The 23,037-nt window shown below is 37.4% G+C and overlaps 1 protein-coding gene across 2 annotated transcripts in view; it reads left to right on the top strand.

Annotated features, from left to right (window-relative positions):
* wtap.L (WT1 associated protein L homeolog) overlaps nucleotides 1-21,490 on the top strand; it is a 32,323-nt gene extending 10,833 nt beyond the window's left edge. Inside the window, 5 exon segments of one of the 2 annotated variants that reach the window (NM_001096113.1) lie at nucleotides 1,938-1,996; nucleotides 3,565-3,692; nucleotides 7,139-7,317; nucleotides 18,572-18,726; nucleotides 20,271-21,490. In NM_001096113.1, the coding sequence (NP_001089582.1) occupies nucleotides 1,938-1,996; nucleotides 3,565-3,692; nucleotides 7,139-7,317; nucleotides 18,572-18,726; nucleotides 20,271-20,845 (1,096 nt within the window). In that variant the 3' untranslated portion in view covers nucleotides 20,846-21,490. 2 annotated transcript variants of the gene reach the window in all.
* The last annotated feature ends 1,547 nt before the right edge of the window (nucleotides 21,491-23,037 follow it).

Genomic DNA, 23,037 nt, shown 5'->3' with positions numbered 1-23,037 from the left:
GAAAAAAGTTGTCTCTGTCCAAATATTTATGGACATAACTGTATAGCTTATAGCGGGGGCTCCTTTTGCCTAGCAGATGTATTAGAGCTCACTCAAATAACTTAATCCAGTACAAACATCATCTTACAAAATAACTGCCTTTTGCACGAATTCTGCATGTAGAGAGACATGATATCTGGTGATTTTAATATAGTGAGCTCTAATACATCTAGGCAAAAATAGCTCCCCTATAAGATATATTGAATCATTCATCATTCATCCCAACTCCCAAATGAAGACAGAATGAAGAGAAACAGATGCTGAGAGAGGAATAGTGAAGACAAACTTAAAGGGATCCTGTCATGGGAAAACATGTTTTTTTCCAAAACGCATCTGTTAATAGTGCTGCTCCAGCAGAATTCTGCACTGAAATCCATTTCTCAAAAGCACAAACAGATTTTTTTATATTCAATTTTGAAATCTGACATGGGGCTATACATATTGTCAATTTCCCAGCTGCCCCAAGTCAAAAAAAATCTGTTTGCTCTTTTCGGAAATGGATTTCAGTGCAGAATTCTTCTGGAGCAGCACTATTAACTGATTCATTTTGAAAAAAACTGGCATTCACCGTGTCTCCACCCAGAGGCGCACTGTGTCGGCCTGAGTGCCAAAATCTGCTCGGTGTGTCTGCACCGAGGCTGGCTCAGTTCCTCCGGGTACATACAAGTGAGTAAATGCCAGCCGAGGGTCTGTTTTTACACAGTCTGAGAAACTTAACAATGAAATTTGCTAGCACTGCTACACTTAGGGGCTTATTTATCTACTTTAAATGAACTTACAACTCAAATGTTTGCTTATTTATGAAAAAATCCGAATGTAAAAAAAACTATTGAATGCAATCAGGGAAAAAAGTTGAATACCTCAAATTTATCAAGCTTATAGGCTAAAAAACATTAAATAACTAAAATTTATCGAGTCTTCGACCGAAAACCAACGTAAAATCATGAAGGCAAAAAAAATATGGTTATAGGGACCTCTGCCATTGGCTTCTATATGATTTCAACAGGTTTTACCTGGAGTATTTTTTGACATGGGCTTTAAGTTGCTTCAGGGCATAATAAATCTTGGTTGGGGTGTTTTCCAGAAAAATTCAAATTTTGTAGTGAAGCTACCCTTGATGTCATCCCCTCCAATTAATGAATTCACCCTGTCCATTTAAAGGAGAAGGAAAGTCTTCTTGCACTTGGGGTGCCAAATGTTAGGCACCCCCAAGTGATTGTATTTACTTACCTGAAACCCCAGGCCAGTGCTCCTTTCAGCAGAAAACTGCACCGGCCCGGGGTTATACCAGTGAGCACCACGGAGCGATCCTCTTCCGCAGGAGAATGAAATAGCTACAGTGCATGCGCAGCCACGCAAAGAAGCAGGAAGAGGATCGCTTCATGATGCTCACTGGAAGATTCCCGGGCCGGTGCATTTTTGTGCTGATAGGAGCACCGGGGCAAGTGCCTAACATTTGGCACCCCAAGTACAAGAAGACTTTCCTTCTCCTTTAAGCAATACTATTAATTTAAAGAGAGATAATAAGCTCTGTATAAAGAGTCTCTAAGCGACAGCCTTTGAACTAATTATCCAGTTTTTGTTTGTTCAGTACTGTACTATAAATTAAAACTGCGCATTTAATATGGCTTTAATATTAATGTCACTTAATATGTAGAGATCTTGTCCTAAATATCCCTGCTAATTCACAGTGGTTGGTTCAACAAGTTACAGTTCCTAAATTGTTGTTTCAAGTCAAGGAAACATAACCTCTACTAACAAACTAATTAAATTGAGTAGTTTATGCTATTGTAATCTTAATCTGTGCAATTGTTTATTAACCTTGTTTCTAACATATTTAATTTCCCAGATAATGTCTACAGGATTAAAATAGATTTTGTTTTGTCACTTCACTATAGGTGGAAACAATATGAAGCTTATGTGCAAGCTCTGGAAAATAAATACACAGATCTTAACTGTAAGTGAAAAATAATGTTTTTTTACTTTATTAAAAAAAAAAAATTATGGTTCACATTAATGATATCCCAAGCCCCTCCCCTCCAAATTACATGCATGAAAAAAAGTCTGTGCCATAACTTGTCACGATTTAAAGTCCTGATTGGATTCAGATGCATCTTGCTGAAAAATCCAGAATTAGGTGGATCCCAAGTTTAAATGTCACGTTCAGCTTGGTCTTTAGTATGCATTTAATTTAGGTGGTGCCCTGACAGGTAATGTGTCCTGGCAGCTTGTTATTTGAGAAAAGTAAAAAAAAAATGCAATGCTTTTGCAGTGATAAATGTTTTCCTTGCAAATAAAATAGTACAGTATATGTAATATGATGTGTGGTATTGGATTAGTCAAATGGTTTAATATGAACAAACTGCTCTCTGGCTAATGGAAGAGACAGACAATGTTGTTCAGCTCACTTAGCGCACCTAATTGTGGAGGTTTTTAGATCATGTACGTTTGTACTCGAAGTGCATCCTTCTGTCCCCTGAGATTGAACACATTAGTAAGTCAAAGCATCTTTACAATTGGTCTTAATTATCTTTTTTGTATGTTTTCTTTACTTATTAGCCATACTATTGTCTCTTTTTAAGACAATTTATCTTTTTAATGACTGTGCAGCTTCTCTGTTGTTATTATTGTAATTTTTTTATTGATTTTTGTTGGGGCCTGCTAACCTAGAAGGTTTAAAAGCAAAATGTACAATGAATAGTAATAAACTTCTACCAACCAGATGAATGTTTAAATGGGGCATTCTTTATTTTGTTCAACATGAGTTCAATAAACAGAACTTTGTGCTATTTTTTTAAATTAAGCCGAGCAGAAAATGAAACTGAAAGCTCTTTAATGTTCCAGTTTTCTGCTGCTTAGTAGCAACTGCAGGAGGAAAAGTCTGCTGTTTAATAAGCTTCTCCTTATCAAATGCCTGATGCATGGCAACTGGAGCTGAAGAGTTCATATCTATATTTAAATGGGTTTTTACCATGATGTAGACAGTTTGCAATTCGCTTTCCAACTTTTCATTTTGTGTAACTGTTTGCTGGGGTCCAATTTACTAAGCAACCAGGCAGTGTTTTGAATAGGAAGGTGAATAGGAGAGGGTCGTAATAAAAAGAAACTTTAAAATTCTAGGCTCAAGTCCAATAGATTTTTATTGCCTTGGATGGTCAGTGACCCCTGTTTGAAAGCTGAAAAGAGGCAGAGTATAAGGCAATTAATTTAACAAATTTAAAAGGAACAATTGAAAAGAATGACATCCTTTAATTTAAGTATGCTAAGTTAAATAAATTATCCTGATCACAGGACAAGCAAACATAGTGATGGCCCGCTGTTCGAATCTTTTTTAAATTAAAAGGCGAGTTAGAATACAGTTTCAACACAATGCTATTTATTGGTCATGTGTAGACCAAAAAAGAATATATATTTAATACTTATTTCTAGATCATAATAAAATGTATTCATAGGGTGCACAGTCCCTTTTACATTACAACACCTAAAGGCTATTCCATTGTAAGATTATATTTTTAATGATTTCAGCTAATGATGTCACTGGACTGAGGGAGTCTGAGGAGAAGCTGAAGCAGCAACAGCAGGAATCTGCCCGAAGAGAAAATATATTGGTGATGAGACTGGCCACAAAGGAACAGGAGATGCAGGAATGCACGGTTAGTACTAGGCCAGGTCTTCACTTCCATCATAACCATTTGGTTCACTGCATACATTTTTTTTTTGTTGTATGAATATTTTTCATGAATTTTCTTAATTTCTCAGTATAACTGCGGTGAATCTGAAATGTTGGGGATAAAAAAAAACTCAATTGTTGAGCACTGCAATTGTTATATTTTCACATGAGCTGAATTTAAATTTTCAAGCTTTTTTCCTGATGACTCCTACAGAAATTAATGATTGCTGCAAGTAAGGTTGTCCCTGTCCCAGTGTAGCTTAAAATCTGAAGGTGGCCGTACATTGGCCCAAGAAAAGCTGCAGACAAAGTAGGCCGCTTATTGGGCCAGAATATGGGGCTCTCCGTCAGGCTTCTGTGATGGGGCAGTTGTCGATGTGCTAGGCTTAAAAAGATGCGGCCCTCGATCCACCTGGTAACCAGATAGCAGATCCCTAACACAAGATAACAGCTGCCTGGTAGATCTGAAAACAGCACTCAATAGTAAAATCCAGGTCCCACTGCGACACATTCAGTTACATTGAGTAGGAGAAACAACAGCCTGCCAGAAAGCAGTTCCATCCTAAAGTGCTGGCTCTTTCTGAAAGCACATGACCAGGAAAAATTACCTGAGATGGAGCCTACACACCAATATTACAACTTAACTGAACCAACAAGTGTATTTTTTTTTAAGAAATTTATTATAGCGTGAAGTATTTGCATTGTAAACCATGTAAATTAGAAATAAAAATCGTGACAGAATCCCTTTAATTCCAAATGCAGCTTCTCTGTTTTCCACATTAGGACTCCTACTACTAGCAAATTCGTTTTTTTTATGTCAAATTAGAATTTGAGAAAGGGGTTTTCTTTTGTAAGACCAAATACAATAGAAGTGCAATATAGCCCGTTTCAGCATTAGTGCTGAATTTGCTTTCTGCCTGCTGTTTTAATTAGTCATTTTGTTTCATATTTTGCCCTATTTAGTGCAAGAAATAACAAAAATCAAAGTGAAACATTCTACTTCTGTTCCCTGCAAGCACAATCAAAAGAAATTGGTAGTCCACTGTGAAGCACGCTGTATAATACGTTTTTATATACTTATGGGGAAGGGCACACTGGATCATCTGGTTTTCTTGGCATACGTTTTGCACACAGGAGGAGGAAAGTGGATCCACTATTATCTGCTCCTCCATGTAGCCCCATTAAAGGGGAACTATCATCCAAAGAAATAATTCTAAATCCTTATACACTATATATATTATTTGAATTTTGTTTCCTTCAGTCTTGCAATAACACTATTCCAGCAAGCAGGCAGCTGCCATTTTGTGGACACTGTTATTAAGGCAAGTTGTGCATCACCACAAAATCTTGTGTATGCACCAGAATGGGGAACTTAATGCCCATGTGCAGTGCCTTACATAATTTATAGAACATGAGGAGAGAAGGGGATTGTGAGAAGCGCAGTGACATCTAGGAAGTGCTGAATGGAACGTGAAAGCAAGATTGCCTTGGGCATAGAGGTGGGGCAGGTAATATTTGATTGACAGCTCACATATTTAAACAGCTTTATCACACGTATTGATGTTTTAATGAAAAAAAGAATTTGGGTTCAATGTTTAATTTCATTATACAGCTTTTTATGTGTGGGTGACAGGGCTGCTTAAACAAGCACAGCATTGGCATGTGTGTGGCTACACTGTGTACATTTGCATGCAAAAATGCAAGCTCTCATGTTTCTGTGTCGACATCCACGGAAGCTCAACACAAGTGGCTCCTTGCCTGTCAATGGGTCTACAGGAGGGAGCAGATGAGAGTAAATCCTCTTTTCTCAAACCGAGTACAAACAGACTGAGGAAAGGATGATCCACTCAGAGTGCCCTTACCCTAAAAGCTTAACAAGCTACAGCTGTGGCTTTACTTTGGCCTGATGATTTGTTCTGATTGTGCTGGTACACATTTGGAAGTAAAATCTGACATTTCTTTTCATATTTTACTCTTTCATTCAGAAATATAATTAGGATAAATATAATTTAACTAATGTTGAAAAAGGTTTTTTTTTTTTTCTGTAGATAAGTGAAATGTGCAAGGTCCATGGGGAAATGCATTACCAAATCTAGAGGGAATGTATTAGAAAGCAGAAATTTACCTCATAGTTTAGCAGAAGCAACATTAGTTTTTGTGAGGACGATTTATATGGTAGAATTTTCCAGGCCCAAATGTAGTCAGAGACTGCACCTGCTGTGACATTAACCATACTGTCTGCTTTGGCCTTTGATACACACAGCCCAGTTAACTGTCATCAAGCTTTATTTTATGGCCACTATTTCTGTTTGCTGATGGAGTTTATACATTTTTTAATTTTCAAGAATTTTCCTCTTGAGACATTAAAAATATTCTGGCTCTTGTGTTGCACCTGTAGTGCATTTGCGCTCATTTGTAAGGTGCTCAGGGTGTCTTTGTCTCGGGGGGGGGGGGGGGAGCTAACCTCAGACCCTGGGCCAAACCTTTTCCTTTGCAAAAAACATACCAGCCATGTAATCTGTTGGAGATTTTTTGTTTAAAGTTGTGTCCAGAGAACTATTAAATTCCCCATTGTAAAGACGATTTCATATCAATATTTTACATAGATAGAATTGCAAACCTGGTGCGGTCCTCCCAGGCGTGTTAAAACTTGCGTTTACTTAACATCTTTAAAATGCCTGAAGCCTTTTGTGCGCAATGTAAGAACTTGAATTGATAGTAGTATTAACCACCTCTTATAAACTATAGTAAGAGCCTCCTCCACTTTACCTCATTAGTACTATAGTAGCCTTACTATAAATCACATGTCCACACACATGTACTAGAAAGTTGCCAATCTCTGTACAATCTACATAACAAGGCTACTATTCTGTTATGACTTACTCAAATGCCTTGACCCATCACACTGTAGACTTAATTTGTTTATGCGATTGAATTTTTATTAAGATTTTTCTTGTAGGTTGACATTTTGTTTGATTAATCATAGCCTAATGATGCCTTGAATGCCTCTTATACTTTTAATATCTTAAATTGTTTAAAAAGATAAAACCTGTTGGGATAATGTCCCAGTTCAACTGTACTGATGCAAATCATTTTACAAAATGCCTATTGGAATAAACTTTTATTTACAGTAGTTCTCATTTGCTTCTGTAGATCCATTGAGGGGAGAGAAATGTACTAATCTATTCATATTATGCCTAAAATTGCATATGATAAGGAGCTGGAATTAAGTTAATTATATAGAGTTCCTTTCTCTATCTAGAAATACAAATAGGAGTTAGTGTAAAAAAGATGTCCATTTAAGGTCTTATGTTGAGGTTGGGTGTGTATATTCTCTCAGCAATTTTTTTCTTAATATTGTTTTAGAGTACCTTGCCTGTCATAGCATTGAGGGCATGTTTTAACGGTCTCCAATTGTAACCTCTGCAGAATCAGATACAGCATCTCAAGCAAGTACAGCAGCCAAGTGTTGCCCAGCTGAGAGCAACTATGGTCGACCCTGCCATCAACTTGTTTTTCATCAAAATGAAAGCGGAACTGGAACAGACAAAAGACAAACTGGAACAAGCCCAAAATGAACTGAGTGCCTGGAAATTTACGCCTGATAGGTAAACAAAACAAATACTCCCCAGTCAAGACTTCCCTGACAGTCCCACTGCGAGAATGCTATGGTGGGATGGCCAAGTACTCGTTTTGCACACCAAGACTCAGACTCTTTTGAGCCAAAAAGCCACATTTTTACACTGTCCAGCTTATAATGCTTAATTTAAAACTTATCAGGTGAACCTTGTATTTCAGCTTTTTATTTTCCTCCCCTCATTTGCTTCAGAGGCCTGAGAGCGTCGGACTATTCCGAAGATGTGGCCACATCCGCCTTTGTTCCCATTTCTAGAACACTTAGAAACTTGCAAAAGTGGTTCTGTTTGAAGAAAATACAGGGAGAAAAGAAGTCTTAAGCCTGGCACAATGTGTCGGCAACCATTTTGTGGAGGAGAGAACCTAGTGATTTTATTTGCCTTTTGGTATAAATCATGAATTGAACATGTAAAATTCCTATAAAATGCTAAACTTGGAATGTTTCTAACTTTGAGACTAGTGACTCATAGACACTGTAAGTCCTTATTTCCAAATAAGACTCTGGACTTCATGATTGTTCACTGAACTGTTGGGTCCAAACGCAAACTAAGGTGATTTTTTTTTTTTTTGTAATGGGGTGAACATAGACATGGGCATGTGTTAAAAAAAAAAAATTACACCAGAGTAGTGCATGCTTCTCAATAACCAGCTTGTATTGTATTTTTGCCATTTTAGTACTCAGCTGATATTTAGCTTGGTTCAAGCGCATTTCTCTCATGGTTGTTAATGCAATGGACCTTTAAAGCACACACCCAATATGAAGGTGTGGTAATCACCTCCATGGAAGCTAAGCTTGGAACTTGAAAATGTGTTCACAACTGATAAAGATAGAAAAATTGTGGTATAAACTTTGCTAGATCTCTCTCTCTCTTCAGCAGATGCTATTGACTTCATTTTTGAAGTGTTAGACTAAGCATTTAATGTTTGCCTGTTATGCTGCTTATCATTATTATTTCTACTTTACTATAGCATAATTGGCTTAAGAGGGGCTTTATAAGGACAATTTAATGTGTGAAATTATATATCTGTGTGTGTGTAGTTTTGACATTTTAGAGTCTAAGTTTGCAAGAAGTTTAAAAGCAGCTGAATACCCAAAGAATATAAAAATAGCAGTTCTGCTTTTAGCATACTTTATACTGTCATAACATGAGGCAGCATTTGGTTTGTAAGTTTAAACTAAATGTGACAAAATTGCTTTTCTTTCTTAGGTTTCATTTGGACCTTTTAAGTACTTTGGTAAATCGTCATATTAGATCTATATTATTTAAACATACAATTATGCTTTCTTATAATTATAACCATGTACTGCTTATCTTTGCAAGGACCAGGTAAGCATGTGGACAGAGCCCTTGATCGCTAAGACAGCATTTGGACGTTATTGGGATATTTCATTGCAAATGGATTGCAATACAGTTCTAGGAGACAAAGGAAGATGCCTGCCTTATTTGGTTTCTATGCTTTGTTATACATTTTCCAGTATTTAGTTGTTTTGGACCATATGTGAACACTTCTGATGAAAAATACGAGCTTCAATCTGCTGCCTTTAAAAAATGCATCTCTTGTTATTTATTTTTTTTATAAAGAGCAGATATATATATATATATATATATATATATATATATATATATATATATATATATATATATATTTTGTTAATATAAAATATATTTATTTAATCGCTAAGTGGTATTTACTTTTATTTCAGAAATTTAAAAGGGAAAAATATCCCATAATCTTATTCAGTTGGTCCTATGATATAAGGTTGCATAAACATTATCTGAACTTCCAAAAAATATATATATGTTTTTATAACATGGCCATTATTGATTGCGACACCATTTTAGTCTGCCTTTCATCTTACTGACCATTTCACCACACCTTTATGCTATTAGAGTGATTTAACCACCTCTCCCCCAATAAACACACCCCTTGTTCCATGTTAAAGTAATGCTTTCTGGGATTGCAGTCTCTTTGCTTTCAGCAGCAACTGCCATGGCAAGCAGCGGCACTTCAAGTTCCACAATTGATTACTGCAAAATGGAACATGGTGAGGGAGGGGTAGAATGACTACCATCCTAAGAGGGGTATGGAAATGGTCCCCATCAAGTCAAAAGCAAATTATCCTGGTTGAGCACATGAGTAGAGTGAGCATGAATCTCTGTTAGAAAGAGAGAAAAAAAAACAAATGCATGAATCCATACTGGTGGCAAAAAAGTCCTTATTGGGTTTATTTAAAGTGGAACTCCGGCTCCCAAACCAAAATTTGAGAAAGAGGCCCACATAACACAGAAACCCCTAATATACCTATCCCAGTTACCTGTTTCTTCTAAAAGTATGAATAAATGCTATTTTCTATGCTGCAATCCAGCTGTTTAACAGTTCTTGTCTTTCTGAATTCTGGCAGGGAAGGAGGGACTAAAACACAGTCTAAGGGTAAGGGCACACCTGGCGATTCGGGGAGATTTAGTCGCCTGGCGACTAATCGCCTCTTCTTTGGGGCGACTAATCTTCCCTTACGGCTTCCCCCTGTCTTCCAATGCGAAATCGACTGCGGCATGGCACGCGCGCTTCGTTCTCCGAAGGAAACCTTGGGCGACTTCGGAATACGAATCGCCACGTGTGCCATGCCGCAGGCGTTTTTTCATTATAGCCCTTACCCTAATATGATGCAGCATAAGGACAGCTGGCTGTTGATACAAAGTAACAGTCGTCAGCCAGCTCAGCAAAGTAGTCAGAAGGATCAGCAGAAGAGCAGGGGGCTAGGCTTAGGGATCTGTCAGAAACCATAAAAAATCATGAGAAGTCTGCATAATTTTTAATTGATCTATACTGCAACGTTGCTTGAAATTGTTTACTTTTCAAAAAGTTTGATATATTTTTGGAGTTCACCTTTAAAGTTTACATTTTTGCAGAATCAAAGTATGTTGATAAATACTGAAAATAAGACTTGTTCGGTAAACCCCTCAATGATCCTGAATAATAGATCCCATGTATATGCACATTTTTTTTTTCTTCATTTAATTTTGTTCAGATTAGTGTTTATGCATCTTTGTGTTTACATAAGTCCAAAAGCAATAATACATACATATGTTTTAGCAGTTTAGACCATAAGCTAGGAGAGCATTTTTGAATACATATGTTCATACAATCGATTTCACTTCACCCTCTTTACAGAGAAACCCTTGTTATGGAGACTGACTGACTTTCTCTGTAATACAGGAAGTGGCTTAAGTTTTTACATTTTCTTGCAAAATGCACTATTGAAAGCACATGTAAATTCTGTAATTAGGCATAGCATAGGCTTTTAAAAGGTTTTTTTATGGTCATATTTTAATATCATTAAACATGGATTTGATGGAGGTAAAGAACACCATTTTACAAGTGGTTTTGGATTGTTTATGGCCTCAAACTCCGATATTATTTCTTATTCTGATCAATGAGGTGTAGGACTGAATTACAAACTGTGCTTGAAGTTCCTTTTCCGTATTTATACACTAAAAAGTCAAAAAGAGGAAAAGTAATGGCAAGATGAATTAAAAGACTGCTTTTAATGACCTCTTTGTAAAGGGCCCATAACCCAGAGAAATACTAATGTGTTGAGTTTATGTTTTAAAATGCATTGTATTAGTAAGGCATGAAAACTATAACCCTTTCAATTTACTGGGGTTTTCCTAAAATTCTATTTTAAAATTCTGCCAAAAACATTATTGCCAAGAGGCATATACTAGGGACAATGAAGCTAGAGCAGGAGTGCTCATACTTTATTAAAGGGAGGTCTGCATTTAGCAATGTTATCCATTATGATCTACATCCATAAAAGCATTGTTAGCATTCTGCTCCATGGAAATTATTACTTAAATGATAACTACCCCCCCCCCAGCGATGTTAAGTCCCCACTCCGTTGACCCCCCCCCCTGCACAGTCTTACGCCAGAATTCTGTCCCCTCTTGAAATAGTGACTGCACATGCAGAGCGAGCACAGAGGCGCTCATGGGCGCCATCTTCTTCTCTTCGGTAATCTTCATGAAGTGAGCGGTGTAATGGCGCATGTGCAACTGGAGCAATCTTCTCGTTCACCGCAACTGCGCATGCGCTGAAAGAGACAGAAATTGCTGAAGGGCAGGAAGAAGACACAAAGTGATCCGAAGAGAAGAAGATGGCGCCCGTAAGCTCTGCTGCACTCACTTTGCATGTACGGTCACTATTTCAAGAGGGAAAGAGAGAGAGCAAGAATTCTGGTGTAAGACTGTGCAGGGTGAGTTGGGCCAGTGTGGACTTAACATTGCGGGGTTTAGTTCTCCTTTAAATACTGATTTATGTTTATTTTATATTGCTATATTTAACAAACTACTATTTCTAATGTAACCATAACATAATAAATATCTGAATGAAAAGCATGAAATAGGAAGGTGACCTAGACAAGCTGGTTGTCAACTGTGTCTTGAGATCTACTGATCACCAGCTAAAGGTTTACGGTTATATCCAGATCTACCTTTTGGGCACTCCTGAACTAGTGGAACCAGGGGTGACTAGAGAGCAAAGAAGCCAATGTTCTAATAATAAGAGTTTGGTTCAAAGAGAACAGTAATTCAAGTATTATGCAAATTAAAAATGTGCTTCTTTGGGGAGAGGGGGGGGTTTACAGGCTCTGATTTAAATACCTGCTATGAAATATGGTACTTCATCAAAAATAGTTTAGGCTCGTGCAACATGAGGTACTTGTAACCGTGTTCTGTTTTAGTGTAGCAAGTCCATTGAGCTGTAATTATTATTACTTGGTAAAAGTATTATAAGACTATTTTTTTTTTTTGTCCCATGTCTGTGCAGATTCCTTTAGAAAAGTTATAGAAATAAAACAAAAGCAATTTGGGAATTGTCCCTCTGAAACTTCTATAAGACTTAAATTATTAAGTTGATTAATTTTGCCTCAAAAAGCTCCAGTGATTGTGATCCACTATTCTCAGAAATCATTACTCCTATTTGGCAGAATGTAAATTGATAAAAGCTCTGCCCATCAGTAGTCAAAAATAATAGTTCCTGTGCAGATGTGAGTGGTCATACTACCTCACACACTTTACCTGCTTGTAGTCGGTTTAAAGGAGTGAGAAATTTAAAATCACTAGTGGGTGCCAAATGTTGGGCACTCCCACCCAGTGCTTAACCTGATACCCTGAGCCAGTGCTCCCTTAAGCCGTAAACTGCAGGGCCCTTGGTTACTTCTGTATGAGAGCACCACAGAATTATCAGCTTCTTCAAGTACTTTGGTAGCCTTGGGTCAACACGTGCAGTAGAGTGAAAAAGACAGGTTTTTGCATATGGTTTGTTTTTTTACTTTACTGCATATGTGCACCAGGCATGATGATCTTCATGGTGTTTGCTAACAGGAGCACTGGCCCGGGGTATCCGGTAAAATGATGGACACCCCCCCAGTGATAACTTTCCTTCTCCTTTAATTTTCCGGTATCCCCTATTCCATGTACTACAATAACAATTTGTTATAGGCCCTTCATAGCCCTAAACATGTTTAGCAGATCGGTTAGTTAATGTTTCAAGGTCCTCTTTATGAACCTGCTGATAAAGCAGAACTAATCATATTTGCTTCAGTTCTCCTCATTCATTGTGTAATGTTGGGCTGCCCCTTCCCTCCCACCCACTCTTTGCTTTTGTCAGTGCATGCATGGTGGGGCACTGGATACACAGGGTGCCCAGTGAAAGTGGAGAAGTACCTGCAGCACTTAAGGAAGACAAATGTGCAAATGGGGATCCACATTGAGCAAACATGGAGGAGCAGGAGAAAAGGGTTAACTTTGTGTTTCTGGAAGTGTTTGGCTGTAATAAGTTTAAGGTTTTAAATGTGCAAGTTTTGTTCAGTAGGGAAGCATAACAAAGAAGAACTCAACTGTCCCTGCTGCATCCCATTCATCCCAAACACCATTTTCTTTAGTCTAGAAGGGTTCAACCCTTTCTGTCATAAGCCTAACCCTAGTTATGTCCTGGACAAATTTAGTTCCCTTTGAAGAGAAAATATGCCCATGTAATTTAAAACAAGCTGAGTCAGTTGGTATTCTGAATAGGAGTCAGAGTATCCTACAGCCAGGCTGGTGTCCTCCCTTGATTTATAATGTTTACCAAGCCCGAATACCTGTTGCATATACTGAAGTGCCCAATGCTATAACAGTTTGCCACTTGAATTAGAAGTGAGAGATGCATCATAACACGAACCCTACTTACTCTGTTCACCCAAGATTGTGAAGAATTAAAACTCCTTGTGCACTGTAAAGAAATGTCACATAATTATACCCATAACAACATATCTCCTGTCAAATTGGAGGCCAGATTTATTTTTGTATATTGTAAAGAAAGCGAGATGGTAGGAAGAAAGTCTATGCCATGCCTTCAAAGAAAGGCAGTAATCGTTTTTCTGAATAGCATCAACAAATAGAAACAATACAGAGAACTTGAGTATCTGTGAGCTTATGTGTTCCTGGACCTTATCAAATTGATTAGTCCAATTGGTAAGAGGTTGATAAAAGTGTGTTCTTTTAATAGCCTTTATAAGAATTGTATTCTTTTGAGACTTTTGTGATTAAGATCGGTTTGCTAAATATAAGTTTCTGTTGAAAGATGAGAGAACCGATAAAGGCGATGGCAATGTGAGGATAATGGAACCCAGTGCGTTATCTTTATATTGGAGATACAACTGAATCTGGACGCAACTGCCATTTATTTGAATGCCTGCCACTAATAGTATAGGCAACTTTCAGCCCAAAAATGCACACATAAGCATGGCATGAGGGATGGATTTTTTTGGGTATTTTACCACCAACTGACAAACACTTGGGGGCAGATTTACAAAATTCGAGTGAAGAATTCGAATGTAAAAAACTTCGAATTTCGAAGTATTTTTTGGGTACTTCGACCATCGAATTGGTTAAATTCGTTCGAATTCGAACGATTCGAAGTAAAAATCGTTCGACTATTCGACCATTCGATAATCGAAGTACTGTCTCTTTAAAAAATACTTCGACCACCTACTTCGGTAGATAAAACCTACCGAAGTCAATGTTAGCCTATGGGGAAGGTCCCCATAGGCTTGCCTGTGATTTTTTGATCGAAGGATTTTCCTTCGATCGTTGGATTAAAATCCTTCGAATCGTTCGATTCGAAGGATTTAATCGTTCGATCGAACGAAAAATTCTTCGATCGATCGCAGGATTTGCGCAAAATCGTTCGACTTCAAGATTCGAAGTCGAACGATTTTAGTTCCCAGTCGAATATCGAGGGTTAATTAACCCTCGATATTCGACTCTTGATGAATCGGCCCCTTGGTGTTCCATTAACCTCTGCTGTATAATCTCTATTTAAGTTGGGCAAACATCAGACACTTCCTTTTATTTAATTGGTGCGGAGGGTAATCAACTAAAAACATTTCTCGTTTTTTGTGAAGAAATTCAAAGGAAAGTAGTTGTGTGTTCCAATTTTTATGGCTGCTCTGTCTTTATCAGTTCTTATTCTCGCTATGTCCCAAAGTAGTTGTGTTATGAAAGGAGTGCCATTAAAATGAAGACTGACATGATGGAGGGTTACTTGGAAAACTGCAAAACTAAATAGCTTGCAGAATGACTTGTGAGGTGGTATTGTGAATCTGTATAACTCACTATTCTGTATTGAATTTTATGCAAAATATAATTTATTTTTACATCATCTTAGCCTAGAATGTTATTTAGGTCTGTAACCGTTATTTTGGTCTGTATCAGTCGGTTTAGTTATATAAATAGACTCCATTTTCAGAGGTGTGTGATGGCAGTAGTCTTGGCATACATGATAAGTTTATAGTTCTGCAGCAGTTGTCGACAAATGTACTATATGAATCTTATCCAAATGGTCCAGTTTGGTTTTTCTTTAGCATTTATAAGGCACCAGCATATTTCTTAGAGCCCTATTTATAGTGTTTATTATGAGGCACAAACATTTTGGTTTATGTAATGTATAACTTTATTTATATTGCGCTATTTGGATACACTGTGATGTAGCTACAGGCTGCTGTTTTTTATCCACAAGTAAGACTACATATGTTGCATTGATGAACATTGGTTTCAGTTAAGTGGGCATACTGCAAACTGTATCTTCTAGTCCCTTATGTAGACTTTACTTCTGGAATCATTGGGTCAGGACAGATAACCAGGGGTATCACAACCAAATATAGGAGCCCTTATATGGAAAGCTTCAAGGATGAGGCTTGCTAAATAAGGGATTTTTCTGGTATTGCGAACACAATACTAATACCCACTTTAAACGGATTCTGTCATGATTTTTATGGTGTCATTTTTATTTCTAAATTGTGCTGTTTACACTGCAAATAATTTACTCTACAATATAAAATTTAATTCCTGAACCAGCAAGTGTATTTGGTGTGTAGGCAGCCATCTCAGGTCATCTTGCCTGGTAATATGCTTTCAGAAATAGCCAGCACTTCAGAATGGAACTGCTTTCTGACAGGCTGTTGTTTCTCCTACTCAATGTAACTGTGCCACAGTGGGACCTGGATATATTCTATTGAGTGCTGTTCTTAGATCTACCAGGGAGCTGTTATCTTGTGTTAGGGAGCTGCTTATCTAGATACCTTCCCATTGTTCTGTTGTTAGGTGGCTCCCCCCCGAGTTGGGTTGGTTGATATCACTCCAACTTGCAGTAAAGAGTGACTGAAGTTTATCAGAGCACAAGTCACATGACTGAGGGCAGCTGGGAAACTGACAATATGTCTAGCCCCATGTCAGATTTCAAAATTAAAAATCAGTTTCTCAAAAATCTGCTCTTTTGAGAAACTGATTTCAGTGCAGAATTCTGCTGGAGCAAAACTATTATATGATGCATTTTGGAACAAAAAAAACAAAACATGTTTTCACATGACCGTATACCTTTAAGCTTACCATTGAGCAAGGGCATTTGTTTTCCTGTGTGTACTTTCTGCTCACAAATCCTGGTTTGGAGTGCCTTTGAAAGTGTTCTGGATGCCACATGGGAACAAAAAGTACTCATGATTGTTGAGGTGTAAAATGAGAACAGTGCAGTCTATTCATATAGTGAACCAGTTGTCTGATTTACAGCATAGCTGTGTGCCAATGCATATGCACTAAATGGGAGCTGCTTTTCAAACTTTGGGCCTCCATTTGGAAATCAGTATATGGTAGTGTTGATCATTTCATTATTGACATTAGGGAGTTACCAAATCCTTTAAATGTTGCGTGGAAAATTTTGTGTTCGTCTAATTCATTATTTTCAACTAAGCTGAAGTTATTCATTATTTTGTCAAATGAGAAAATAAAATATACAATTGGTGCATCAATTTTAAAATAGACTTAGATTTTTGTAGCTGATTGAGAAAATAAATTTTTCTATTGGGAGAAATCCATGATTGACAATCCTAGGAAAGGATTTTCATGCTAATAAAGCTGCATATTCATGAGATTTGTCACCCCCAGTAGCACAGATTTACAGTGGGCAGCAAATCTCATCTGCCAGGGCCATAACAGGAATAACTGAAATTTGTACCAGATGCTTAATTATTACGATTATATTACAAAATTAAATGTAATGATGTTTGGTTTCTCATGGAGCTACAGTATGTATGCAACATTTTAGTAATTTTTTCAATCTTATTTGAAAAGTACAGTGTTTGTAAATTACCCTTTTATCCATACATAGGAGAAAAAAATAAATTCAAATGAGTAGTTCAAATTTTTGATATTTTAATATGCTATATTCCTAGTAATTTTGCAATTTGTAATTTTTTTTTTTATATATAGTTTTTTTTTCGGCCCTCTCCTATTCCTTTTCTTTTTTCAAACCAAGGTCTAGTGGCTAGGATTATTCAAAAATCAAACAAAAAAAAAAAGACCTATTGCAAAATGCGTCAGAATATTTCTGTCTACATGCTAAAAGTTAAAGGTAAACTACAAATTTAATCAACTGCTCAAGATATTTTACCAGTGTTTAATCTGACTACATCCTATTTGACTATTCTTATAAGAGAAGGAATGAGAAATTCTAATACTACTTTGCCCCTTGTAGTCAATGAATGAATGAATAAGGTATGAGCCTCTGCTTGGGTGACTTTGTCATGTTCCTTCAGATCCTCCTAGTCACAGTGGCAAAATCTGGACCTTGGTGCCATTTACTAAGAACCCACTATTCTGGGGAGATCCCCAGCATATTTAGTTGTATGGGGCTCCAGGATTTCTGTCAGAGCAACGGCTAATCCAGAAAAGACCCCCATACATCAACTCAAACTGCATGCGTTGTAGGGATCCTGGGGAGTTGTTCACCATTAGATGACCCCTGCTCTTCGAGCAATTTAATCATGACAAAGAGCACTACATATAAATGGGTTTCATATGCCCACTGCATTTATACTGGGAAAAAATAGGACTTGCTAGCTGAAAGTATTCCTGGTGTAATTTCATTGTAGTGTGTGTGAGTGGGCAAACTATACATGGATATTCAGAAAGAAATTCTACAGAATTAAGGCAATGTGCTGTCAATGTTAATATAGTTTGTTTTAGCATATATCACTTTACATTTGGATCATTTCTTTTACAGAATCTGAGCATAGCCCTTCGTTTTAGCAATATTATTTGATAACCGTTTACATTTCATTTTAGTTCAAAGGGATACTTTCATAGCAAATGCAAGACCCTGACTGTACTTTTATTTTGGAGGCAGACTCACCCCTATGTTGATCACTTGGCTTATATTTATATTAGCATAATAAAACATTAATTGGTCTAAAGGACATGGATAACAAGTGATAGCGAACCATTGCACCTGCCACAACTTTATTGTGAATAAAATGAACCTTTGTCACATACCATTCATTATTATGGAGTAATGACGTAAACTGTTGGTGCTGAAAAACCAAAACCATATGTTTTAAAATGATCACTGTGGGTGCGGTTGCTAGCTGAGATATAACATTACTGAAGCGGTTATGCAAACAGGTAGTTGTGATAGACAATAATTCGTTCTTAGGTTTGCCTTTTTTTTAATAAACGTAAGGTCAAATTATTTCCATGGCTTGCAAGAATCTTGGTTGACTACAGGCGGGCGTCTTACCTTAGGAATGTTATTCTATCTTTCATAAGTCATGTCTTTACTTATATTTGTGGTCCCACAAAATGTCACTCAAACATTTCTTCATGTTTTGATGGTCAACTCTTTCCTTTACAGCCAAACAGGCAAAAAGCTAATGGCAAAGTGTCGAATGCTTATCCAAGAGAACCAGGAGCTGGGGAGGCAGCTGTCCCAAGGACGCATTGCCCAACTTGAGGCTGAGTTGGCTTTGCAGAAGAAATATAGTGAGGAACTTAAAAGCAGCCAAGATGGTAAGGCCATTGTTTCAAAATATTTAATAGCTGAACAAAACAAATGTTTTATAGACATGGGACAGTGCAGTAACAAACTGTTCCTCAAATTTAGTATCACGGTAGAAATGACCTGTGGCTGAATAAAGTAAGAGCTAAAGCACTGTAGAAAAAGAAGAAAAAATATAGTTAGAAGTGCTTCTGCTTAAAATAACTTTTTTTTTTTTTTTTTATAGCTGAATGTTTTATAAATGTATTCCCTGGGCATTTATTTTATGCATGTTTATTACATATGGGAACCTCCTTGAAAGGTATGTTATAAAATGGCTTACTGCAGTACAGTACAGCACTATCAGTGGCCAGTTTTATAGGTCATATGAGTCTGTTCTGACTCATCTGTGTTCAGGAGAATAATTGATGCAAACCTACAGATGCCAGTAAGCCTGCATGGGAGTGCTACTGGTATTTAGTGCTTGCAAAATTGAGTTTCTTCTGCTGTAAGGAGACTTGAGTGAGAGCTATTGGAAACAGTTAAGGTACTTCCAGGTGTTATGGAGGCATCCTTATGAAATAAGCATAAAATAAACACTAAAAAATTATTTCTATTAAAATACACTTAATTTGATATAAACATAGATCTATTATATAGTGCATAATTTACCCCATACTGTAAAATAGGTAAGAATACTATGTCATTGAGGAGTTCAAGGGCCATATAAAGGCACAAGGCCAAGTGCTAGTATATAGGTCGTGTCCAAAGGCCCGAAAATGAAAATTTAATATAAACCTAATCATACTGAAATAAGAAACTTTCTAAATACAATAAATTTACAATTCTGCATTGTTTCTGAAATAATCGGTTTTATCTTCATTATTCCTCACTCAGCATCTGTTTCTCTTCATTCTTTCTTCATGCAGCAGTTGGGTGTCAGATATTCCTTGACAGTTAGATCTAATATATCTTATAGGGGGCTTTCTTTCCTAGCAGATGAATTAGAGCTCACTCAATTAACTGATTCCAGTACAAACAAATTCTAACACAATAACTGCCTTTTGCACAAATTCTGCATGTAGAGAGACAGGATTTCTGGTGATTTTAATAGTGTGATCGAATACATCTTCTAGGCAAAAGGATTCCCCATATAAGATACATTGGATCTAACTGTCAATGAGTATGACACCCAACTGCTGCATGAAGAGAAACAGAAGTTGAGAGAGGGAGAGTGAAAAACTTAATTATTTAATAAACTGTACAGAATTTTTAAATGATTGTATTTAGAAAGTGTCTTATTTCAGTATGCTTTAATTTCGCAATAGTTCCCCTTTAACCAAAGGGGGTACATTATTATAATACTCATTTCAATGAGTCATCTGCAGAAATTACATAACCGAGCACCAATTATCACTGATCACCAAGCTCTGTTTAAAGAAAATGTTTGTATTGTAAACATATCAACCCATAGTTGACACATGATCTATTCCCTTCAATTATTGGTGCAGCATTAATTTTATTTCAGTGATCATGAATGTGTTTGCAATTTATTGATCTCTTTTATTCATTACAGAACTAAATGACTTCATCATTCAGCTTGATGAGGAGGTGGAAGGAATGCAGAGCACGATCTTAGTTCTGCAGCAACAGCTGAAAGACTCCCGTCAGCAGTTATCCCAGTTTCAGCAACAGATCCAAATATCTGGTAACAGGACTCCTTCGTCAGAACCCAAGGATGAGGGTGAGACATCTGGAAAGGATTGTGGCCGCATACTAAATGGACCAAGCAATGGTGGCTCTTCCCTTCAGAGAACACACAGCTCAGCTGGTCTTTATAGGGAGGGCAGTAGCACAGAAGATGATTTCTCAGCCTCACCTATCAATGAGGGAAAGCTCTCAAACCATTCACAAGAGAGAACTAGTAGAGATGGGAGCAGCTATATTAATCCACTTAGTACTGGGTATGAAAGTGTAGATTCCCCAACTGGCAGTGAGAACTCTCTAACTCACCAGTCCAATGACACAGACTCAAATCATGACTCCCAGGAAGAGAAGCCAGTGAGTGGAAAAGGCAATAGAACTGTAAGCTCCCGTCACCTTCAAAACGGTTTGGACTCCAGTGTAAATGTACAGGGTTCTGTTTTGTGAAGAAAAAAAAAACTTGCATTTTGAACTTTTTTTTTATATGTCACTTAATTTCAGAGAACATTTTTTTTGTCCAGAAATCCAACATTCTTTTGTCACAAATTTGCCTTCCTTAGGATTTGCTTCTGCATTGTTGCTTGTTGTAATACCTCTGCCAATTTGGACATTTTAACAGTTAATTATGTTGTTGCTAAAATTGCCATTTGTGTTCATCAGTTGCTTTATTTTGGAGGTCAAGGAACAATGTTAAAACTCTGAACATTAATGTCTGTACAAATGTTATAACTTAAAACCTTTGCTGTGTAAGGGCACAATCCCCCATTTCATTTTTATACTTAGACCTAAATGACTGGTATTGTGAGGGTTTGGCTGCCAACGTTTACCCAGTAATGTAGATTTATCACTAAATTTGGACACCTAGATATGTCCTGTGGTAGTTTGTGTTAATCGTTGGTTTCTTTTTCCTCTTCAATGACACATTTGTACATATCTATTTTTTCTTCTATAGATGGCTGAATGTTTGAGACTTGTGCATAGTTACTCAGTTTAAAGAACTGTTGTACCTTGTTTATGCATATGCCTCTGTGACTCCAATATTACCTTGCCTGTACTGACCAAACCAAAATAAAGTTTTTTTAATAATGTCGTCACACAAAGTTTCTTCTTTCATACACATTCATTCCTTAAATAAAGTTTGTGACGGTTTTCATTCATCCAAGTCATGATAAACATCATTTAGTAGTGGATGCTCAGATGAGCGGTGGATTGTTTTCCATATTACTCTGCAAGTCCACTTGCTTTAGACGTATCACTATTTGAAAAAATATGGATTCATTGTGCTGAGGTTAAAGGATTCTAGGTATGGGACCTGTTATCCAGAGAGCTCGGGACCTGGGGTTTTCCAGATAAGGGATCTTTCTGTAATCTCCATACATAAAGTCTGCTAAAAATCATTTAAACATCAAAGAAACCAAATAAGACGGTTTTGCCTCCAATAAGGATTCATTTTAAACTTAGTTGGGATCAAGTTCAAGCTACTGTTTTGTTATTACAGAGAAAACAAAAATGGTGAATTATTTGATTAACATGGAGTCTATGGGAGGGAACATTTCCGTAAATGGATTTCTGGATAATGGATGCTATACCTGTACTTACGGTGTGCACATTATAAAGGCGTGAATCTGTTGTTGGACTACCAAGTACGACCTGATCCAGGAACATTATTTCTTATTTGTACAGCACTGGCACAAGCTGATTGGACAGATGCATTCTTGTTCTCATGGAACCCAGACCTTCTTTCTCTGTGTTCCCTCCAGCACCCATAATTTGGAGGGTCCTGGCGGAAGTAGTGGCAGTGTTGGCCATGGAGGCCTTGGTTCCCGCAGTTACTACATATGTCAATTTCCACACCATGGAGAATACCCAAGTTGCTTTAGCAGGGTCCAATGTACCATGCAGACCCTGTCACAGCAAAATCAGTTCTGTCTCAAACCAAATGGGCTTTTAATTATTCAATTCCTGCAAGAATTGCAACATATTAGACCAGGTAAAGTCGTCTAGGTGCCACCATGGGATCTACCTACCTACATCTGAGCTCATGGGGGATCCATTTGAACCTATTGAAAACATTCCTCTTAAAGGGTTAACTTTGAAAATGGTGTTTCTGTTGGCTGTAACCAGTATCAGAGATCCAGACCTTAACTATCATGGAGAATTAGATTTTTCATGAAAAAAGGTAACCCTTAGGACTGAGGAGAAATTCATACCTTATGTATGCTACTCTTTTCATCGTAGACAGAATATTGTCAGGCTTGGATTTCTGGCGAGGCCACAAAGGCAGGGCCTAGGGTGGCAAATTATTAGGGACTGCATGCCGCGCAGCCGCTTTATGGGGTACACTGTGGACGTGCAGCTCCCCACTGCTCCGGTGCTTGTGAGGGAGGGGTGTAGTGCGGCAGGCCTGGGAAATCTGGACCTGGATATTGCCAACTTTCTTTAATTGCCCTCAGAATGAGGAGGAAACCAGATGGCACAACTTGGACAGTGCAAGATACCTTAAAATTTACCTAACTCGTAACTAACTAAGGAAAAGTACATAATGAGATGCATTCAACTAGCATACAAATGCAAGAGCAAGGAGGTTGCAGATGAAGTACACGCACACTCAACCAGAAGTATTGCAGCTTCTTGGACAC

This window comes from Xenopus laevis, chromosome 5L (genome assembly GCF_017654675.1).
Source record: "Xenopus laevis strain J_2021 chromosome 5L, Xenopus_laevis_v10.1, whole genome shotgun sequence".
In the NCBI taxonomy this organism is placed as follows: Eukaryota; Metazoa; Chordata; class Amphibia; order Anura; family Pipidae; genus Xenopus; species Xenopus laevis.
This window is presented reverse-complemented; position numbering and strand designations above follow the sequence as displayed.